Source organism: Nanorana parkeri, unplaced genomic scaffold (genome assembly GCF_000935625.1).
Source record: "Nanorana parkeri isolate BGI_ZX_2015 unplaced genomic scaffold, ASM93562v1 scaffold307, whole genome shotgun sequence".
NCBI classification, from domain to species: Eukaryota; Metazoa; Chordata; class Amphibia; order Anura; family Dicroglossidae; genus Nanorana; species Nanorana parkeri.
The window spans coordinates 1,145,486-1,164,360 of NW_017306575.1; the positions used below are offsets into that span (position 1 = coordinate 1,145,486).

General features: G+C 46.5%; 1 protein-coding gene across 1 annotated transcript in view; it reads left to right on the top strand.

The window, feature by feature from the left end:
* Window positions 1-18,875, top strand: part of LOC108788143 (fructose-1,6-bisphosphatase isozyme 2) — a 35,834-nt gene that overhangs the window by 3,966 nt on the left and 12,993 nt on the right. The window contains exons 2-5 of the mRNA XM_018557871.1: window positions 3,354-3,516; window positions 8,757-8,849; window positions 11,774-11,914; window positions 13,215-13,352. Coding sequence (XP_018413373.1) covers window positions 3,354-3,516; window positions 8,757-8,849; window positions 11,774-11,914; window positions 13,215-13,352 — 535 coding nt within the window. The remainder of the gene's footprint in view (window positions 1-3,353; window positions 3,517-8,756; window positions 8,850-11,773; window positions 11,915-13,214; window positions 13,353-18,875) is intronic.

The window sequence follows — 18,875 nt, forward strand, 5'->3', positions numbered from 1 at the left end:
TTTTTTTCCCGCAACCAGGGGGGGGGGGGGGGCAGATCTCACTGGCCCCCCAACCCCCCGGTGGTCTCTGCACCAGAGGAGCTTACACTCTAGTGTCCCCCCACAGTCTCACTCTATTATTATACATTTATATAGCTCTGCTGTACAGAGAACACTAAGCCAGTCACATTAGTTTCTGTACAGAGGAGCTTACAATCTAATGCAGGATGGCACTGGCTGTACATTATGCAGCAATGCAGAACAGTATATGAATTGGACTCTGGACTAAGTAACATATTGGACTCTGGACTAAATAACGCACTGGACTCTGGACTTAGTAACGCTTTGGACTCTGGACTTAGTAACGCACTGGACTCTGGACTCACCTGAGACCCCGCACAGCCCACCATAGACCCCACACAGCCCACCATAGACCCCACACAACCCACCTAAGATCCTGCAGAGCCCATCTGACACCCCGCACATACCAGAGACCCCACACAGTCCACCTGAGAGTGACCCGGCAGAGCCCACCTGAGAGTGACTCTGCAGAGCCCACCATAGATCCTGGAGAGCACACTTGGGACACGGCAGAGACCCCGCACAGCCCATCTGTGACCCTGTAGAGCCCACTTGAGACCCCGCACATTCCGGAGGCCCTGCATAGCCCACCTGAGACCCCGCACAACCCTCCTGAGAGTGACCCTGCAGAGTCCACCATAGATCCTGTAAAGCCTGAGACTCTCTATGGTGGGCTCTATAGGGTCTCAGGTGGGCTGGTTGGGGTCCCTTTCCCTGCACATGCAGCTTGTCTTAGCTGTCACCAGTGCTGGGCCCTGGCCTCCTCCGCTGGACCAGCACTGCTGGGCCCCGGCCTCCTCCGCCGCCGGACCACTTCTGGTGGGCATGACCTCCTCCACCTCCACTGCCAGACCGGTGCTGCTGGGCCCCAGCCTCCTCCAGCTCCGGACCGGCGCTGCTGGGCTCCGGCCTCCTCCACTGCTGGGCGGGCACTGCCGGGCCCCGGCCTCCTCCTCCGCTGCCAGACCAGCGCTGTTGGGCCCCGGCCTCCTCCACCCATGCTGCTGGGACCCGGCCTCCTCCACCCATGCTGCTGGGCCCCAGCCTCCTGACCCAGACCCCCTTTGCCCTGCGTCCCATAGCGACTGCGTGGGTTGCTATGGCGGTAGTTACGCCACTGCCCTGGGGCAATCGTCTCCGTCCCCTGTGAGTTGGCCCCCCCAGCCTTGGACTCTGGGGTGGCCGCACCGGCTGGAGTTCTGCTCCTGATTACAAAAACTAGCTTGTGGTACAAATAGGAACCAATCTGGTTGTTCTAATTTTGAAAATTGCCCATGAAATATGACTCATGAAAACTAGTTGCTATGAACATTGCAATCAGTAATTATAAACATGATGATTTTGAAGGGTTTTTTCCTGTTTACTTAAGGCCGTGACACACTACAAGCGAAGACGTGCAGAGCAAGGCTGTCAGACACGGAGGTTTGCATGCAGTGTGTGAGCTGAGCACAGCCGGATGAATGACTGCATCTTCAGCCAATTGGCTCGCGCGTAACAACCGAATGGACTTTGCATCGTGACGTGTGGGTTTATACGTGCGAACCGATTGGCTGCAGATGAAATGTCTCATCTCGGCACGCTGAGCTATGCGAGCTCTCGCAAGCTGACGTGCTGAGTGAAAAAGACATGACACACTGCACATGAAGGCAGCACGCCACTGCTCCATGCTGCTTTGCCTGCAGTGTATCAGGGCCTGTTCACATGAGTTTCAGGTCCGGATCAGGTGCGGATCTGCAGACGAGGTGCTATGTGTTTTTACCGCGTTTTTGATGCGTTCCAGTTAAAAAAAAAATTTTTTTTGCTGGAGTGGGGCTGTCAGGATGTTAGCTGCAGTGCAGTGCGCTTTGACGCGTTTTGCGTTTCCGGACCATTTTCTGACCTACAAAATGTGACATGCAGTATTTTTTCTGTCGTAACCTGAACGGACTGCGCACGTGAGAACTGTAGCCCATAAGACACATAGGGATACATTGGGATGCATTTTTAGTGCCGGAGCATACAGATCAGGTCAGCACAGAAAACGAACGAACAGGCCCTCACAGTCTTTACACTATTTAAGAGCCAGCCTTCAGTAAGAAACATTAATGCAACTCCAGGTGGAAAAATTAGATACAGAAATACATTTGGAACAGGACTCTCAGGCAGTGGCGTCACAAGGGGGGGGCGGCCCGCACCCGGGTGAAACCATTGGAGGGGTGACCCCAAAATGACTAAGGTATGCCACCGGGTCCCCCCCTCCTCTGAAAAGTCGGGCGCTCGGTCATGGACCGAACGCCCGACAGTATCAGGAGAGAGGAGGGGACCCGGTGGCATACCTTATCCCGCCGGGTGGCTGTCTCTTCCTCCCTCTGCTGGCGTCCATCACCAAGATGGCCGCTGGCAGGTATCAGAATACTGCCGCGCGTGCGCGATGAAGTCATCACGCACACGCGCGGTGACGTCTCGGCGGGGTGACACTCGGACACCGCTCCGGGTGTTACCCAGCCTCGGGACGCCCCTGCTCTCAGGTTGCTTTTCTTTTATAAACAACGTCGTAAATGCACAGGAAAAACATGGTCTTCTTTATCCTTTTTGATATACCACATTTTATTAGACATAATGACAGGTCATGTGGAAGACCGTTTATAGATGTTTTCTTGTATCATCCTCTGCCCAGAGACACTATTTTTGTTATATCCTCTGTTCCCCACAACCTCCACCTATATACTCTGCCATACTTTGCGATGGTCAACTACTCTAAAAGTTCAACCTCCTTCTTTCCTTAGCACTTTTATTGCTTACCCAATCACAGGATTATCAAACGTATCCACCAGACTGCTATCACCAGGTTAAAAGGAAACAATGTATTGTTTGTTTGATTAAAGGAGAACTATGGGGTTAAGGCTTTTCCCCATAGTTCTCCTTAGGGTAACGGGAGGACACAAGCTAGCGTCCTCCCGTCACCCTAAGCTCAGTATACCGCGAGCTACAGCTCACGGTATACTGAGACGCCACAGCTGAAGCAGATCACGCTCCCCTGTCACGGCAGAGAGCTGTGACAGGATCGATAGGTGAGCGAACGGCGGTATGTGTTCGCTCACCTCCCGATCTACTGAGCAGACCTGTGACAGTCTCATTGTCACAGGTCGGCTAGAACTATGAGGTGAGTGAAAAGCACTCACCTCATAGTTCTCCTTTAATGACTATGTTTGTACTTTATTGTGAAAATGTCATGTAATATTCAGCAAAAGTAACAATGCTGTCGTGTGTGTTTGTGTGGTTTAGTAATATGATTGATCTTGTTCCGCACTTAGGTATGGCATTGCTGGGACTGTCAATGTGACTGGGGATGAGGTGAAGAAACTGGACGTGTTGTCCAATGATCTTGTGATTAATATGCTGATATCCTCATATTCAACTTGTGCAATGGTGTCTGAAGAAAACAAAGAACTTATTATAACCCCAAAAGACATGAGGGTCAGTTCTATTAGTCATATTCTTTACTACTATTACTGTACTAAAATGATTTTTCCTTACTAAAAAACAAAACAACTGTAATAAAATCTATCTATCTATCTATCTATCTATCTATTGTGAGATTTAGCTTCCAATGGTAGCGCATTAATGCGTCCACTCGCTGAAATCTTAATTTAGGGCTTCCTTGCCCACTTTTATTAATTGAAAGTACACAAGACAATGTGATTAGCCTCGCAGGGGTGCTTTTGCCTCTCTTGCACAGGAACAAATGCAAATCCAGCCTCCTAGCTTTGCATTTGCAGCGCCGCTGCTCCGGCCTTGGACCTCAGGCACTGTCTATTCCTTCTGTTTAACAAACGCCTTTCCCATACAGGCTGTATCCAAACCGCCTGCCACACAGGCTGCTTTTCACCACACTGGTGATACGCTCCTCAGTCCGCCAGGCACACGGACTGGTTCCAGGGGGGAGCCCTCCTGACTCCTGCACAGAGACTTCCTCTGTCTCCCAGGTGGAACCCTGAACCTGAACCAGCATCCTCCTCATAAGGGCTGTGCACAGGTGCATCATCATTTGGTGCTGGTCACCACTAAAGCCCGGACACAGGAATGGAGATTTCATCCCTCTTAGAAATCTCCCAGTTCCAGGATCCCAGTTATAATTTAGAAACCCCGGAAAGAATTATAAAGCTAGCTCTTTCCTGGTAAAAGTATTTCCTTCCTGGAACTGCTCAGCCCCTCTCGACAGTGACTGTACCCAATCAGCTTTCTGAGGATCTCACCTTTCGCATGAAAGTTCGGCTGGTTCCAATTTTTGTGGATACTTGCTAAACTGAACTGTGGTAAAGCGTGTAATCGGTGATGTGACATGTCCATAAAAGCATGTGCAGAGATGCCTTAAATAAGTGAAGTGAGTTAGTAAAAGTTCAATCCATGGAAAATAAACCACCTCGTAAAGCTCTTTGCAGGGTAACAATTGGTGGAGTGTGGGGGCGGAGCAAATACCAAAGCATTCATTTATCTCTAGCTATGACAGTATATAGAAAAATGGAGGTGTTCTATCATACCAAGGTGGTTTGTTTTCAAAATTCAATAGAAGGTTCCTGCAGACATGGATAAGTGTTAGGGATGTCCCGATAGCATTTTTTTCAAGACCAAGAACAAGTACTTTCCCTCAGGTACTTGCCAATACCAATTACCGATACTTTTTCTTGAAGGGACGTGACATTTTTTCTACAACAATACAGACTAATGATTTTAGGGCAGTTTCTTTATAATTATGAAGAACTGTAACTCATTCCATGATTATTCAGCAATGGAGAATGGCAACCAGCAATAGAGGACTACAGATCCCATCAATCCATGATTATACAGTAATGGGGAATGGCAACCGGCTATAGAGGACTACAAATCTCAGCAATCCATGATTATTCAGCAATGGAGAATGGCAACCAGCAATCATGGATTGCTGACATTTGAAGTCTATGATAGCCAGTTGCCATTCTCTATTGCTGCATAAAAATGTATTATACAGCAATGGAGAATGGCAACCGGCTATAGAGAACTACAGATCCCATCAATCCATGATTATACAGCAATTATACAGGGGTGTATGCAGATCTCACCAGGGCTGCATTGGGTCTCACCAGGGCTACATGCAGATCTCACCAGGGCTGCATTTAGGACTCACCAGGGCTACATGCAGATCTCACCAGGTCTATATGCAGATCTCACCAGGGCTGCATTTGGGTCTCACCAGGGCTGTGTGCAGGTCTCACCAGGGCTGCATTTGGGACTCACAAGGGCTACATGCAGATCTCACCAGGGCTGCATTTGGGTCTCACCAGGGCTGTGTGCAGGTCTCACCAGGGCTGCATTTGGGTCTCACCAGGGATGCATGCAGATTTCCCCAGGGCTGCGTTTGGGTCTCACAAGGGCTGCATTTGTGCCTCACCAGGGCTGCGTTTGGGTCTCACCAGAGCTGCATTTGATCCTCACCAGGGCTGCGTTTGGGTCTCACCGGGGCTGCGTTTGGGTCTCACCAGGGCTGCGTTTGGGTCTCACCGGGGCTGCATGTGGGTCTCACCGGGGCTGCGTGCAGGTCTCCGCAAGGATGCATTTGGGTCTCACCAGGGATGCCGTGCAGGTCACACCAGGGATGCTATGCAAATCTCACCAGGTCTACGTGAGGGTCTCTCCAGGGCTCTGCATGTGGCTGCTGGGCTCTCTAGGGCTGAACGTGTGGGATCCGGGCTCATGCCGGGCTCCAGGGCTGTGCTGGTGAGTGTGGGGCTGTCCTGTGCTGTGCAAGAGCCAGGAAGGAGTAGGAGGAAATGTGCAGCCCTTTACATTTTCAGGAAGTTCGGCTGGCTGGGGTCCTAAACATGCTGGGTTAGGACCCCAGCGGTCTTTGACAGCTGCCCGAGGAACCCAGCATGCTCAGGACCCCAGGCAGACGAACTTCCCAAAAATTTAAAGGGCCAGTATTGGCCTTTAGTATCAGGGCATTTTCAGGAATACAAGTACTCCTGAAAGTGCCCTGTATCTGCCCCGTTACCGATACCAGTATCGGTATCGGAATGTCCCTAATAAGTGTAATTCAATCCTGTTTATATCACTGTACTTGAAGAGGTCATTGTGCAGACTAGGGATGCATCAATCCAGATACTAGTATCAGTATTGGTGCCAATACCGAGTATTTGGGCGAATAGTCGTACTCGCCCAAATGCTCCAATACTTAGTGCCGAGGGAGCATGGAGCTGGCTTCCTTTCCAATCTGAATGCCGGGCAACGGGTTTTGAACCACCTTCTGGCTTCCTGATTGGCTAGGAAGGCGGCTTCACTTGCTGCTAGGCAGCCTGGCTTCCTAACCATTCAGGAAACCGGGCGGCACATCATGACCCGCCTCCCAGCTGCCTGATTGGTCAGGAAACCAGGCAGCCATGGGAAGTGAAGCCGGCGTTCTTTCGATAGGACACCGGCTTCCCAGGCAATCAGGAAGCCGGCAGCGGGTCATGATCCGCTGCCCGGCTTTCTGATAATCAATACACACGGCACCGGTATTGGTGGATGCCTAATGCAGACTATTACCCCCAACATACAGGCTGTGCCTCGCTGCTTCATTTCTGAATCACTCACCCAGAACCAGCATACAGATTACAAACTTGGAGAGATGTCAGAATTCCTTATCTCTGTACTCAGATAAGTTGGCCCTGCACTGCTTGAATTTTATCCAAGTCCTACTGACTTTGCCAAAATTCAAGCAGTGTGTGGCTCCCATTAGCACCCCTCCATTCGACAAAATCAATTGTCTTTTGTTGAAACAGCCAGTCCAAAAATGTTGAGCATTACAGTGCATGGCCAGCTTAACTCACTAAGTACTGAAGCCAAAGCATCAGCATAACAGCCAGGCAACTAACAATTCAAGAGAGATCCGAATGGCAGTCTACATCATTTTCTCGTGACAGGTTTCTTCAACAGAATTTTTGATGGGAAAATATATTAGTTTGAGAAAATAACCTTTATCCTCACCAGGATCAGTCATATGATGAGTTATAGGCCAGCGTTTCACAAACGTTTTTTTATTCACAGCACCCTTTAAAAGTATGCAAAATCTCAAGGCACCCCAGTATAAAATGTCAGAGATGTTAAGGGGGACCCCACACAAAACACTCCAAAAAAGTGGGTTTACCCCTTCATATCAAAGTGCCTCTTCAAATCAAGGTCCGGCACCACCCCCACTCCCCCTTTTCATCAAAGTGACCCTTTGCATCAGTAACCCACCTTTCACACAGAGATTCACTGTTTTGGAGACTTCCTGTTTGGTAAAAAAAAGTTCTCCCAGGACAGGAAGCAAAGGGAAATCTCTCTACGATCAATACTATCAGCAGTAAAAATGCTTCTTTTGGTTAAATACAGGAATAAACTAAATCCTCTGGATTGATGGGTGATTCAGGCACATCCCTTGTAACAAGAATTTTTGTATTTCTTACTGGGATTTTAAAGGTGCCACCATTTATACATTTACAAATATAAAAATGTCAATGTACATTACATGAAGAAATTAAACTCTTACAACACATTAAAAGACATTTGAGTAAAACTTCAACAATGATTCCAATTAACAAAATGTACAGAAATGCCCCTGTTGGCTCAAAATTAAATATACATTAATGCAGATATAGCTTCTCAATATTAAAATAGCCTTCCTGGGTCTTATATTTGTGATTCTGGTGGCACCTTTAAAATCACAGTGATCACAGTGAGAAATATATGGGTAGAAAAATTAAGTACAGAAATGCTAGAACATCTTATTGTCCTCACTCTACAGCCGCTCAATCTTTTGTATGGTGCGAGGAGTGTGCCAATGCACATTACTGAATAAAACCAGAAGGTGGTGCCATTGTTTTAGGATATAATAGACTTAACTTTACAGAGGTAAAACATCAGGATAAGGATCGTCATTTTAACTGAGTCCTGTGAGGTTTAAACATAAGTCCAAGAGTTGAAAATAAAGCTCCTTCTCCTTATTGTGTAAAGCTTTGTGAATGGAGCCTGATGTATTCCGAAGAGTATTAGTTTCTCAAATGTTTGATTGTAGTCTATACACTACCGAAGATGTAAAACTGTCATTCTATCTATGTAGTCTTGTTCAGAAGTGAACCTGTGTATGTATGAATATTGCAAGCCAACATGGTTGCTGCATGTCAAATACCAAAAGTTCCACAGCCCCTGGTGACATTGTTTGGGCTATGACATATGACATTGCTTGCTATTTGCTGGTCAGACACCAAGCATTGTAATATGGGAGGCAGGAGTGAGTACCTATACCCATACCTAGATGCAATGGAATTTCTTTGGGGCTCTGCTGGTGGATTTTAATGGCAAGGGGGTAATAGTGAAGATACCAACAGGAACCTTATGGTGTCTGTTGAGTAGTAGCTCCATTTTCATTCTTTACAAATCATACAGGTAATAAAATGTAAAAACACTGAAGCACATTATTTGCTTTCATTGCAATTTGATAACTCCAGTTGGAAAATATACATTTATTTCATCCCAAATGATTTTCCTGAATGTATTATGCTAGAATTTTGTTGGGCTATGAAGATGACTGAGCTTCCTCCATGGATTGTGTATGCACACCCTTACTCTATAATACAGAGGACTATGACTATGTGTTTATATATTATTACAACAGAAATGTGATGTTTAGAACATTGATTATCTTTTGCTTCTTACAGGGGAAATACATTGTTTGCTTTGATCCCCTTGATGGTTCATCCAACATTGATTGCTTAGCATCCATTGGAACAATATTTGCTATTTATCGAAAGGTAAGTCTACATATTTTGTGTTCCAATCAAAGTGGGCTCTATACATGATAGCAGACAGTATATAACTCTAGCTGTGGATGTCCAGCCTGATTTTTAAGACCTCCCTTGCAACTGAAAACTACTAGAAATAGTAGGGAAAGGAAACCATACTGTCACTGTGCTCATTGTTCATTAGAAGGAAATAAAACATACTGTTCTGACTGTAATGAAAATCATAGTAATTACAACACTGACAATGGAACCTCTCATCTTTAGGGCAGGGGGCCTGTACATAGATTTCCACCATTTCCGTGCCGTTGGCACAGAACCCATACAGGTAAAATAGGATGCAAGAATTCCACAGAATTGTGGATGTGGAATTGCTAAGTTGGGTTTAAATGCAATGTGACACACAGGTTACATCATGTTAAAGCCAGTGCTCCTGTGCTCTGTGTACTTTGAGGGGGATGGGTATCCTTTTGGTGCATCTGCTATTCTTGCTGTGCTTTTTTTGTGTACAGACACGCAGGCTGACATAGTAGGGCAGTACAAAGGGTAACAGCATAACAAACTACATCAGTCCAAAGCAGTCAGAATGATAAAAAAATGATTGCTGGTTCGTTTTTAGGGGTCCATGGACTTTGCACATTGCTCCTTGCCTTGCTATATAAATAGAAAGTATATAACAGATGTCACCAGCAGAGTATAAATGGATACAAAACTCTGCATCTGAGTAGGAGCACTCCTCACCCCCACCTCCTTCCTAGTGTGTTACCATAACTGAGAAAAGCATTACATTCAATACAACTTTCTATGAAGAAAAGTAAAGAAAAAGCAAACATAGTAGTACAAAACATAAAAGTTTACCTTAATGAACCTCTGGATCATAAAATGTTTTTATGTCTGCATTATGTCAGTAGTATATTTGTGTTGTGTTATTGTTATTAACAGTTTACACATCGCTTTACAATAATAAAGGGAGACAGCACAGTTACAATACAATTAAATACAGGAGGGTTAGGAGGGCCTTGGTCAGGAGAGCTTGCAATCTAGTAACCCCTCCTTTTATGTGTGTAAATGTTATTTTTTATTGAATGAAAAGATGGCTTGACAACTCTTAGGGTCCATTCACAATCGGATCTGTTTTAGTTGCATTACGATCCATTTTTGAACAGTTGGTAACGCAAGGGCAATAAAAATTAAATGGGTGTGAATGGGATAGTTCACACCGATGCATTTCATTGCCATCCGCATGCTCTACTTTTTTCAGAGCAACATGGCAAAGATTCGCACTAACACAAGGCAATGCATTGCAAACTTTACAGTGAAACATGTCACTTCACATAAAGCTTGTCCAAACAATAATTTAAACAATCCGAAAAAACACAAAGAAAACACAACAAATCACATGGAAATCAGAAGGTACAACCGCAGGACCTGCGAGTACCTTCTGATTTTGGTGTGAATTGGGCCTTACTGAAGAATCTAACATTTCCTTACTTAATGAGATTTCGTTTTACAGAAGTATTTGTAATTTTCTGCAGTGATATCCTGTGTCAGGGAACTAGTGGTTTAAATATTTACTATAGAGTGCGTGACCTGAAAAACAAGTGTTTTACAAGCTGTCATCATTCTTTCTAATAAGAATTCCACAGGGAAAGGTGTGGCTGTAGACTAAGTCTATGTATTTGCAGTGTACCAAGATAGCTTATCTGGATGTTGTGGTAGCAGGGTCGCTCTGTGCTTTTCTATGAAGCTCCAAAATTGGAATGGCTTCTAAACTGACCAAACAGGCTGTCCTAGTACTTCCTTGGAAAGAGATAAACAAGTTGTAAAGTAGCCACCGCTCTAAGCTCACTCCCATGACTGACTACAATCTCAACTTTCATTTACAAATTTGTATTGAGATTGTATTCCATCACAGGAGTGAGCTTGGAGGGGTGACTACTTTACAACACACACAGGGACCATGGGGAACAAACGTAGCCACCCTCCAGAAGTAAGGACAGTGTCAGCACCAATTCAGAGATGATTTGAGGATCTACAGCTGAGTGATACACAAATAAAATACATTTTTGTTTATAGTAAAGGTACCTGAATGTATATTTAAGATTTAACACCTGAGTTTAGTGTCACTTTTTAAAGTTTCATTAGTTTCTTGGTGAGGCACTTAAACCAAGAGAGAAGTATACCGTATGCAGTCTGGAGTCCAGCAGGTGAGCTAGGGTGACTGTCAGGAGCAACATTTAGAAAAGGCAATCCTTGGCCTGCAATGTAAAGCATAACGTTTCAAATTATTTATGAACCTTTTGATATGAATTAAAAAATAAGAAGGATTTGGATTGTTGCAGTGGAATCCCACGATTATGTGTATTCAGTATAACTAATCAGCGGATTTCTCTACCTATATTCCATCCAGACTAGTGCAATCGTTGACGGTCTTTAGGTTGTTGCCACTAGTGATGGGGTTAGGGTTTTTGGTTTGGTTTCCATGCATTCGTGGCATTTTTCTGTGATTTGCAAAGTTGATGAACCACAAACCTTTGGCAGAAAACTTTGTAGGTTTGCCATCAGAAATAAGTAATAACCTATAATGCAGTACATAGCCTGTTCCTCTGGTCAGCTGAGTCACAAGAGCCAGTCATTTAAAGGAATGTCTAATCCAGCCCCTTAATATAAAAGGGTGGGCTTGCGGCAGCCATATTATCAGTGTGTGTTGTAACCATTAGGGGGAGCTGATAATTTTGTGTATTGAAATATCCTTTTTTCCCCCCCTTTATTTTGTCCTTTATTTTGGCGTTGGTACATGTCACCCAGTGCCCGACTTACTATGCCTTTATGTCACAATTGTTTGCTTATTAGCCCTCTAAATTACCAGAATAAAAGCAGTTTCTGTAGTTTGTCCTGAATTTTCTTCCCACTTATGGTTTTTTTATCTGCCATAGACAACAGACACAGAACCCTGCGAGCAAGATGCCCTGCAACCTGGACGGAACATTGTAGCAGCTGGCTATGCGCTATATGGAAGTGCAACACTTGTAGCACTGTCTACTGGTCAAGGCGTAGATAGTTTCATGTTGGATCCTGTAAGTATGTCTGTAGGCATTTTTAAATGCTTCCACACAGGAAAGACCAAGCCAAGAAGACGAATCATTATATCGTTTTTAGTGCTGTGAGTAACTCTATGTTCTATCTCTTACAATCATAGAAGCTTGCTTGTGCAAAACAGAACTGCAATAGTATACATTTACAAATGGAATTTTCTAACATGTCCAAAAATATCCTATAAGTTTAGCTATGATGCCCCACCTGTTTTTGTTTTTCAACACTTTGCAGAGGGCATGGATGTCACAAATCCTTAATCATTAGCTTATCTTCCCCTCAAGCTGAAGTCTGATATGCTGCTAGGGTTTACATACTTTGTTGCTCCTTACTATTTCTTATTAAATAAGAACTCTGGGAATTACAAAACGTACTCTTGCAGTGAGGCTACCCCCACAGTATAAGCCCTCATTCACGAGAGTGACAGCCGGCCCGTACAGATCCGCGCTGCGTGCACGGCCGTATCGGGCTGCTCCGAGAAAGGACAGGTGCTGCGTGTTATTTGTATGCAGCAGCCTGTTCTTCTCGATGGGAGTACGTGGCCGTACGCCGCCGTACGCTCACCCGAACTGCACGTCCGTGCGGGTGTCCCTGCTCGGACGCAGACAGGATCCATCCTGTCAGCGTACGAGTACCGACACCCGCACAGACGTGCAGTTTGGGTGAGCGTACGGCCATGTACTCCCATAGAGAAGAACAGGCTGCCGCATACAAATAACACGCAGCACCTGTCCTTCCCAGGAGCGGTATGATACGGTCGTGCACGCAGTACGGATCTGTACGGGCCAGCTGTCACTCGTGTGAATGAGGGCTTCGGGTTAAGTGCACTATTTGTCTAGGGGTCTCAAATAAAGGTTACGCACCTGATCCTCAGTTCCACAACAGTTAGTGCTCATCTCTCTCCCCCTCCAGCTATGGAATGTCCCTCAGCGTCCTCACGTCTAATACAGGTCAGTGGACCTGCATAAGACCTGATGATGTCACCAGTCCTTAAACCGCCAGAGTCAATGAGAGAAGAAGCTGTGGGTCTAGCAGGACGGTAAGTCCAAGGATCAGTATATCTGAGCCCCCTATTCTGGCAGGGCAGAGGTAGCTCCAGCTAAGTTTTCAAAATTCCCAAAGTTCTTCTTTAAGTAAGAACATTACTAGTTTTCATGAAATGCATGAAGCAGATGCCTAATATTGCTTGTTAGATTGAAGCATAAAGGACACAGAACAGTGATAACGGAACATGTAGTGTGACTATACCTACCACTTTAATTGCTGGCTGCTGTTTTCTTTCAGGCTCTCGGTGAATTCATTTTAGTTGAAAAAGATATGAAAATAAAGAAGAAGGGAAAGATTTACAGTCTCAACGAGGGATATGCCAAATACTTTGACCCGGCAATCACAGAGTATTTACACAACAAAAGGTTTCCTCCAGTAAGTAACTGAAATCCATGAAACACATGAGACATTGATCCATTGTTCATTTACTTCATTTTAAACTTTGGCTGGAATTGCAGACCAAATGGCCCATATGTCAAAAACCTCAAACATGAAGTTTTTGGTGGTGGCTAAGATCAATTTTGTCTAGAGGTTGTGAGGGACATAATAAACCTTGTTTTTCACTGGAAAGAAAACAATCCGCTTTAAAGGAGACAGGTAGGGCAGGTAGATTCTAGCCTTGGTATGTCATTAATTGGTTTATGGCTGATGTAAACCAGTGAGCTTGTGAAAGAGGTAGGTGTCAGTTAAGGCAATGTTCTGAGTTTCTAAATTACAGCTGATCTTGTTACACAACCTTCTACTACCTATACAGACGAACTGTATTGAGTCATAGAGGGCTGGACTAGGCCATTCATGTGATGCTTACAAAGTTTACAATGCTACTGGAAAACAAGGACAGTGGAGGGAATTTATAAAAACTGGAGCAGGCAGAAACTGGAGCAGTTGTGCGTGGCAACCAATCAGCATCTCTCTTTAGTTTGCTCAGTCAAGATTTGAAAATGAGAGATAGAAGCTGATTGGGTGCAGTGCAAATCTGCTCCAGATTTTGTCTGCTCCAGATTTTTTTTATTTTTTATTCGTTTATTAACAGACAGAGCGAACAGAATAGATTTACAGTAACGAGCATTGGTTCATATGTTACAGACAATATAATGTGACCACGTTAAGGTCAAGCTCTATACAATTAATTCCACTGTCAATGGCAAACAGGTCTATGACCATTTGTATAGCATCAAACAAAACATTTCAGATGTAACGTCAAACAGCATCTGGTGTGTGTATAGTACGGAGAAAATCTACAATCCAGCCGGATGTGGTTTGTGTCAGTTGTGAAATTATAAACTCTCATCACGAACATCACGAGCCACTCAGTACTATTACAGTGAAGCCAGTCTAGAAGAAGCACATACTCAACTTCTCCTCAGACGTGGTTGCAGGAGCAAGAAGCAAATGTGTGGTGAGGAAGAACAAAGAAAGCATCAGAGGACATACGTCCTAGAGCATAGGGAAAGGAGTAGAGGAAGAGTAGGATCCTGAATCGCCACCCTGCGTTCCCGTTCAAGGAGGTCTCACCTCCTCCGACCTTGAGAAGGTGGGGCCCCTATCTGAAAAGAGCCTTTTGGTCGGTGTGTTCCAGGAATGCAGGCACGGCCACTGGGCGCAGAGCCTCAGGGTCCCCCCCGCTAGGAGATCCGCAAATTTAGTTGAGTGTTGGAAGTAAATCCAGGGTCCCCAGGTTGTCAAAAGTCTCCCTTCAGTGTTTCTACGGGATGCTGTCAAGTCTTCCAGGACATACACCTCACGTACCTTGGAGAGCCATAACGAAATGGAGGGCGGGTTTGTTTGTTTCCACAACAGTGGGATGGAGGCTCTAGCTGCATCTAAAAGGTGGCGTGTGAGTGAGTGCCTGTATGTCGAGAGTGGGGTGGCAGACATGTGTAGTAGACACGCCGCCGGCTTATTTCTCAGATACGTCATGGTCAGGTCCTGGATGACGGACAACACCAGCTCCCAGAAGGGTCTCAATCTTGGGCAGGACCAAAAGATATGGAGCATTGTACCAGAATCAGAACCACATCTCCAACACTGAGCCGGAATAGAGGGATCCATTTTGTGCAATAGCCACGGGACCCTGTACCAGCGGGACAGTATCTTATATCCCTTTTCTTGAACTTTGCTGGCCATGGAGGATTTGTATGACATGGTGATGATGGTACGCGTTTGTTGTTCAGTAAAAGTGAGACCCAGTTCACGTTCCCAAGTCAGCAAGAACGGCGGGTGTGCGGTGGAGGCAGGCAAGCTGAGCAGTTTGTATATGATGGAGATTGCATGTCGTGTGGGTACTGTCCCCTTGCACATCTGTTCATAGTCTGTGAGGGGTCTAGCTAGGGCCTGGGGATTCGGAAAAGCCTTCAGGAAGTGTCTGAGTTGCATGACACTCCACGAGTCAAGCGGAGGGTCAGTGAGGGACCGTATGGCTGGGCCCGATAGCCAGTCAGACTCTGTACAGAAGTCAAGCAACCTGTATCTATCAGCCGTCACTAGTTTATTGAATCGCGTGTTGTCTTCTCCTGGTGCAACGTCGGGGTTACCTACAACCGGTGTCATTGGGGAAGGTGCAGAGGCTAATGAGGAGCGCCTGAGTGCCACCCAAGCTATTCTTAGCGTGGTGGAGATCAAGGGTTGGTCGCTTACCGATAACAGGAGGGGGGACGAGAGCCATGCAAGCCCTTCCAGCGGGTATGGACATTGGCCATTGTCACTGGGACGCCACCTATCGACCCCCTTCAGGAAAATAAATCTACCATTAGTGTCCACATACTGATCGGTGTAGATCCATGGAACAGACTTTGCCATGAGGACAGAGACACCCTTAGATTTTGAGATGGGGGAGGGGCAGTGATATACAACTGGGAAATACCGGTTGAGCAACCTGGGGACCTGGTCCTTCCTAAAATGGGTTTCCTGTAGGAATACTACCTGAGAACCACATTTTTTCAGATCTCTCAGTAATCTAGATCTCTTTTCAGGAATATTCAGCCCCCGAACGTTCAGGGAGGTGAATACCATCACTAGCGGGGTGCAGGAGATGGTTCAGGAGGGGAAAGTAAAGGAAATTGAAATAAAGAGGATAGATATAGCAGAGAGAAGCCAGGAGGTGAGTGCTGTATAATATCTAGTGGTCGTGGGACTCTAACCAAGGAGTTTGTATCCGTGAGCAGCTTAATATACACCTAGGGGTGTATTTATCCTGACCAGACTACTGGTACAGGAAAAAAGACAATTGTATCAACCCGTTGCACAATGCACGGGGTAACCTTATGTGGGGGTGGTTGGATAAACCGTTAGTATACAAACATATATAAGATTATCGATATAGCATCAAAGGTGGAGATGCACTGCCCACTCCCGGCGGCACAGAACGCAGCCCCATGTCCAGATCCACTCCACTCCAGGGGTGAAGCCATCTGACTGTTGGACTGGGATAGGGCTCCACAAGGGAGTCCCCCCGTCCAAGGGTCAGTGAGCGGACTCAGGAGGGTCCGCGTCCCACGCCGGCCAACCCCCCCACATGTACAACAGCGTATAACATAGGACAAAAGTAAGAACACCACATTATGATGAGAGCAGATGGGGACCCAAGCAGACATATCTACCAACATTTTTTTTTAAAAGGGGGGGGGGGTAAGCTCTGCAAGCAAATACTGTAACCTGTATCCTGTATACCGCCATCACCATATGGACTTCCACATCTGGCAGGTGGAGGTCGGTTGGGATCTCTGAAGAGGCGATGTCAGGAAAACAGAGCCAGACCCCGGCCTAGCCCGGGTCCATAGTCCAATGGGCTGTCAAACCCCAAACAAAAGAGGGTGAGTCCGGACAACAAGAACTGTGGACCCTGTATGGCTCCCGCCTTCACGATCCGTGGCTGGTAGGTGCTGGCACCGAAGATGAACGTAGTGGGGAGGGCGAACTTGCCTTTGGGCTCAAGGTGCGGTATCCGCCTGGCCTGTAGGGAAATCCAGCCAATTCGGGAGATCTATGGGCGCCTCTTCTAACCACTGGAACAGTTCAGGCAGCTGGCAAGGTGAGTGGAGGGCAAAAGAGTTATCCCGGTGTTGGACGATGAGTTGAAACGGTAAGAGGCTCCTGCAGCGCGTATCACATCCAGCAGGGGTTTCAACAGCCTGCGCATCCTCAGGTGTCCTCAGTTGTCACGTGTGACATGACAAATCAGGCATCACTTGTATTGGGGCACCATCAAAATCTAGCGGACCATTGTTCCATACCTTCCGCATGATCTCTTCCTTGACTGCGAAGAAGTGGACCCTGCAAAGCACAACCCAGGGCGTGTTAGAATCGGGGGCGAAATGATTATACCCGATGCACGCGGTCAAGTTCGATGGGGTCACCAGGAGGTTTGTCCAGGTACATATTAAGTATAGCCGTAACTGTGGATCGCAGTTCAGGGCCTGATGTGGCCTCCGGGATGCCTTTTAATCTGATATTGTTACGGCGGCTACGGTTCTCCGCATCATCCTGGTTCAAAAGTATGGTGGTCAATTTTTGCTGTGTGGCCGCGTGTGCAGCTTCCATCGCAGACACCCTGAAGTGGAGATCATCTGCAATGGTTTCCACAGCAGCCACTTTGCCGTCTAATGCCACCACCAGCTGTTTAATTTCATGGACTTCTGTCCTCAGGGCCTGTACTATTTTGGCAGCCATATCGTCTAGGTCTGCTTTAGTGGAGAGCTTAGGGAGGAGGGAGCGCCATGTATGGTCACTATCTGCCTCAGCGCTGTGACCTGCTGCAGTGTGATCAGGGCTCTGAGGTGAGTCCCCGGATGGTAGCCTGGGTGTCAGGATTGGAGAGACCTCTCGATCCGACCGGGAGGGAGCAGGGTCTGGGGCCCAAGGTGCCGGCTTGGTCTGTCCCTTGGGAGGTGGCTGACTCACCGTGGAGTAACGGCCGTGGGCCATGTTGGACTCCGGCGCGGCCTGGGGGTGAGTCGGCGGCTGTCCAAAGTAGTGCAGCAGATCCTGGTGAGATGTCGTTGGGGACGTGCTGCGGGATCGTTTAGGCTGTGACATGAGGGGAGAGAGCACCGTAAAGTCCACTGAATCGTCAGGGAGAGAAGGCTGTGCAAAACTCCGGCAAAGTGCGGCCTCACTCCTCCATGTCCAGACCACGCCCCCGTCTGCTCCAGTTTTGATAAATTCCCCCAGTGTCCTTTTTCTCTTCCTTGACAGCATGTGTTCCCAAATGTAACACCTTAATAAAAAATACCAGCTAAGGATGTGGTATATTTGTGTTAATAAAGTGTAATTCCCTAGAGACTGACTTTGGAAATACAGAATGATCATGGGAAACAGATGTGTTAGCCCTCTGCATTTGTAGATTTAAAGTAAATATTTTAGTAAGTATTTGGATATAGAGAGGGGAAAGGTTAAAACCTCAGGTTTTTATTTTGCTCCCTACGGGGAAATACCGCATTTGCCGGCGTATAAGACGACCCCCTACTTTTTGTGTTAAAATATAGGTTTTGGGCTACACTCGTCGTATAAGATGAGTATAGCCCAAAATAATGTTTAAATGCACCCACTAACCTCCATGGCGGTATTCCCGAGTGTGGCTCGGGGTTAATTTTCAGTACCATAAGTGGTAACCCCGAGCCACACTTGGGATTACAGTCTCTTACCTTGTCCACGATCCCCGCCGTGATTGGCTCAGTGCTGAGCCAATCACGGCAGGCTTTGCATTCATTAATACAGGCTTTGTATTCATTAATACAAGCCTGCCGTGATTGGCTCAGCGCGGTATACTGTATGTAGCTGCAGCTACATACAGTATACCCGGCGTATAAGACGACCCCCGATTTTCGCGTCTAAAAATCCGTCTTATACGCCGGCATATACGGTATGCCCTTTCTATTTGGCATGGTGACCATTGCTATT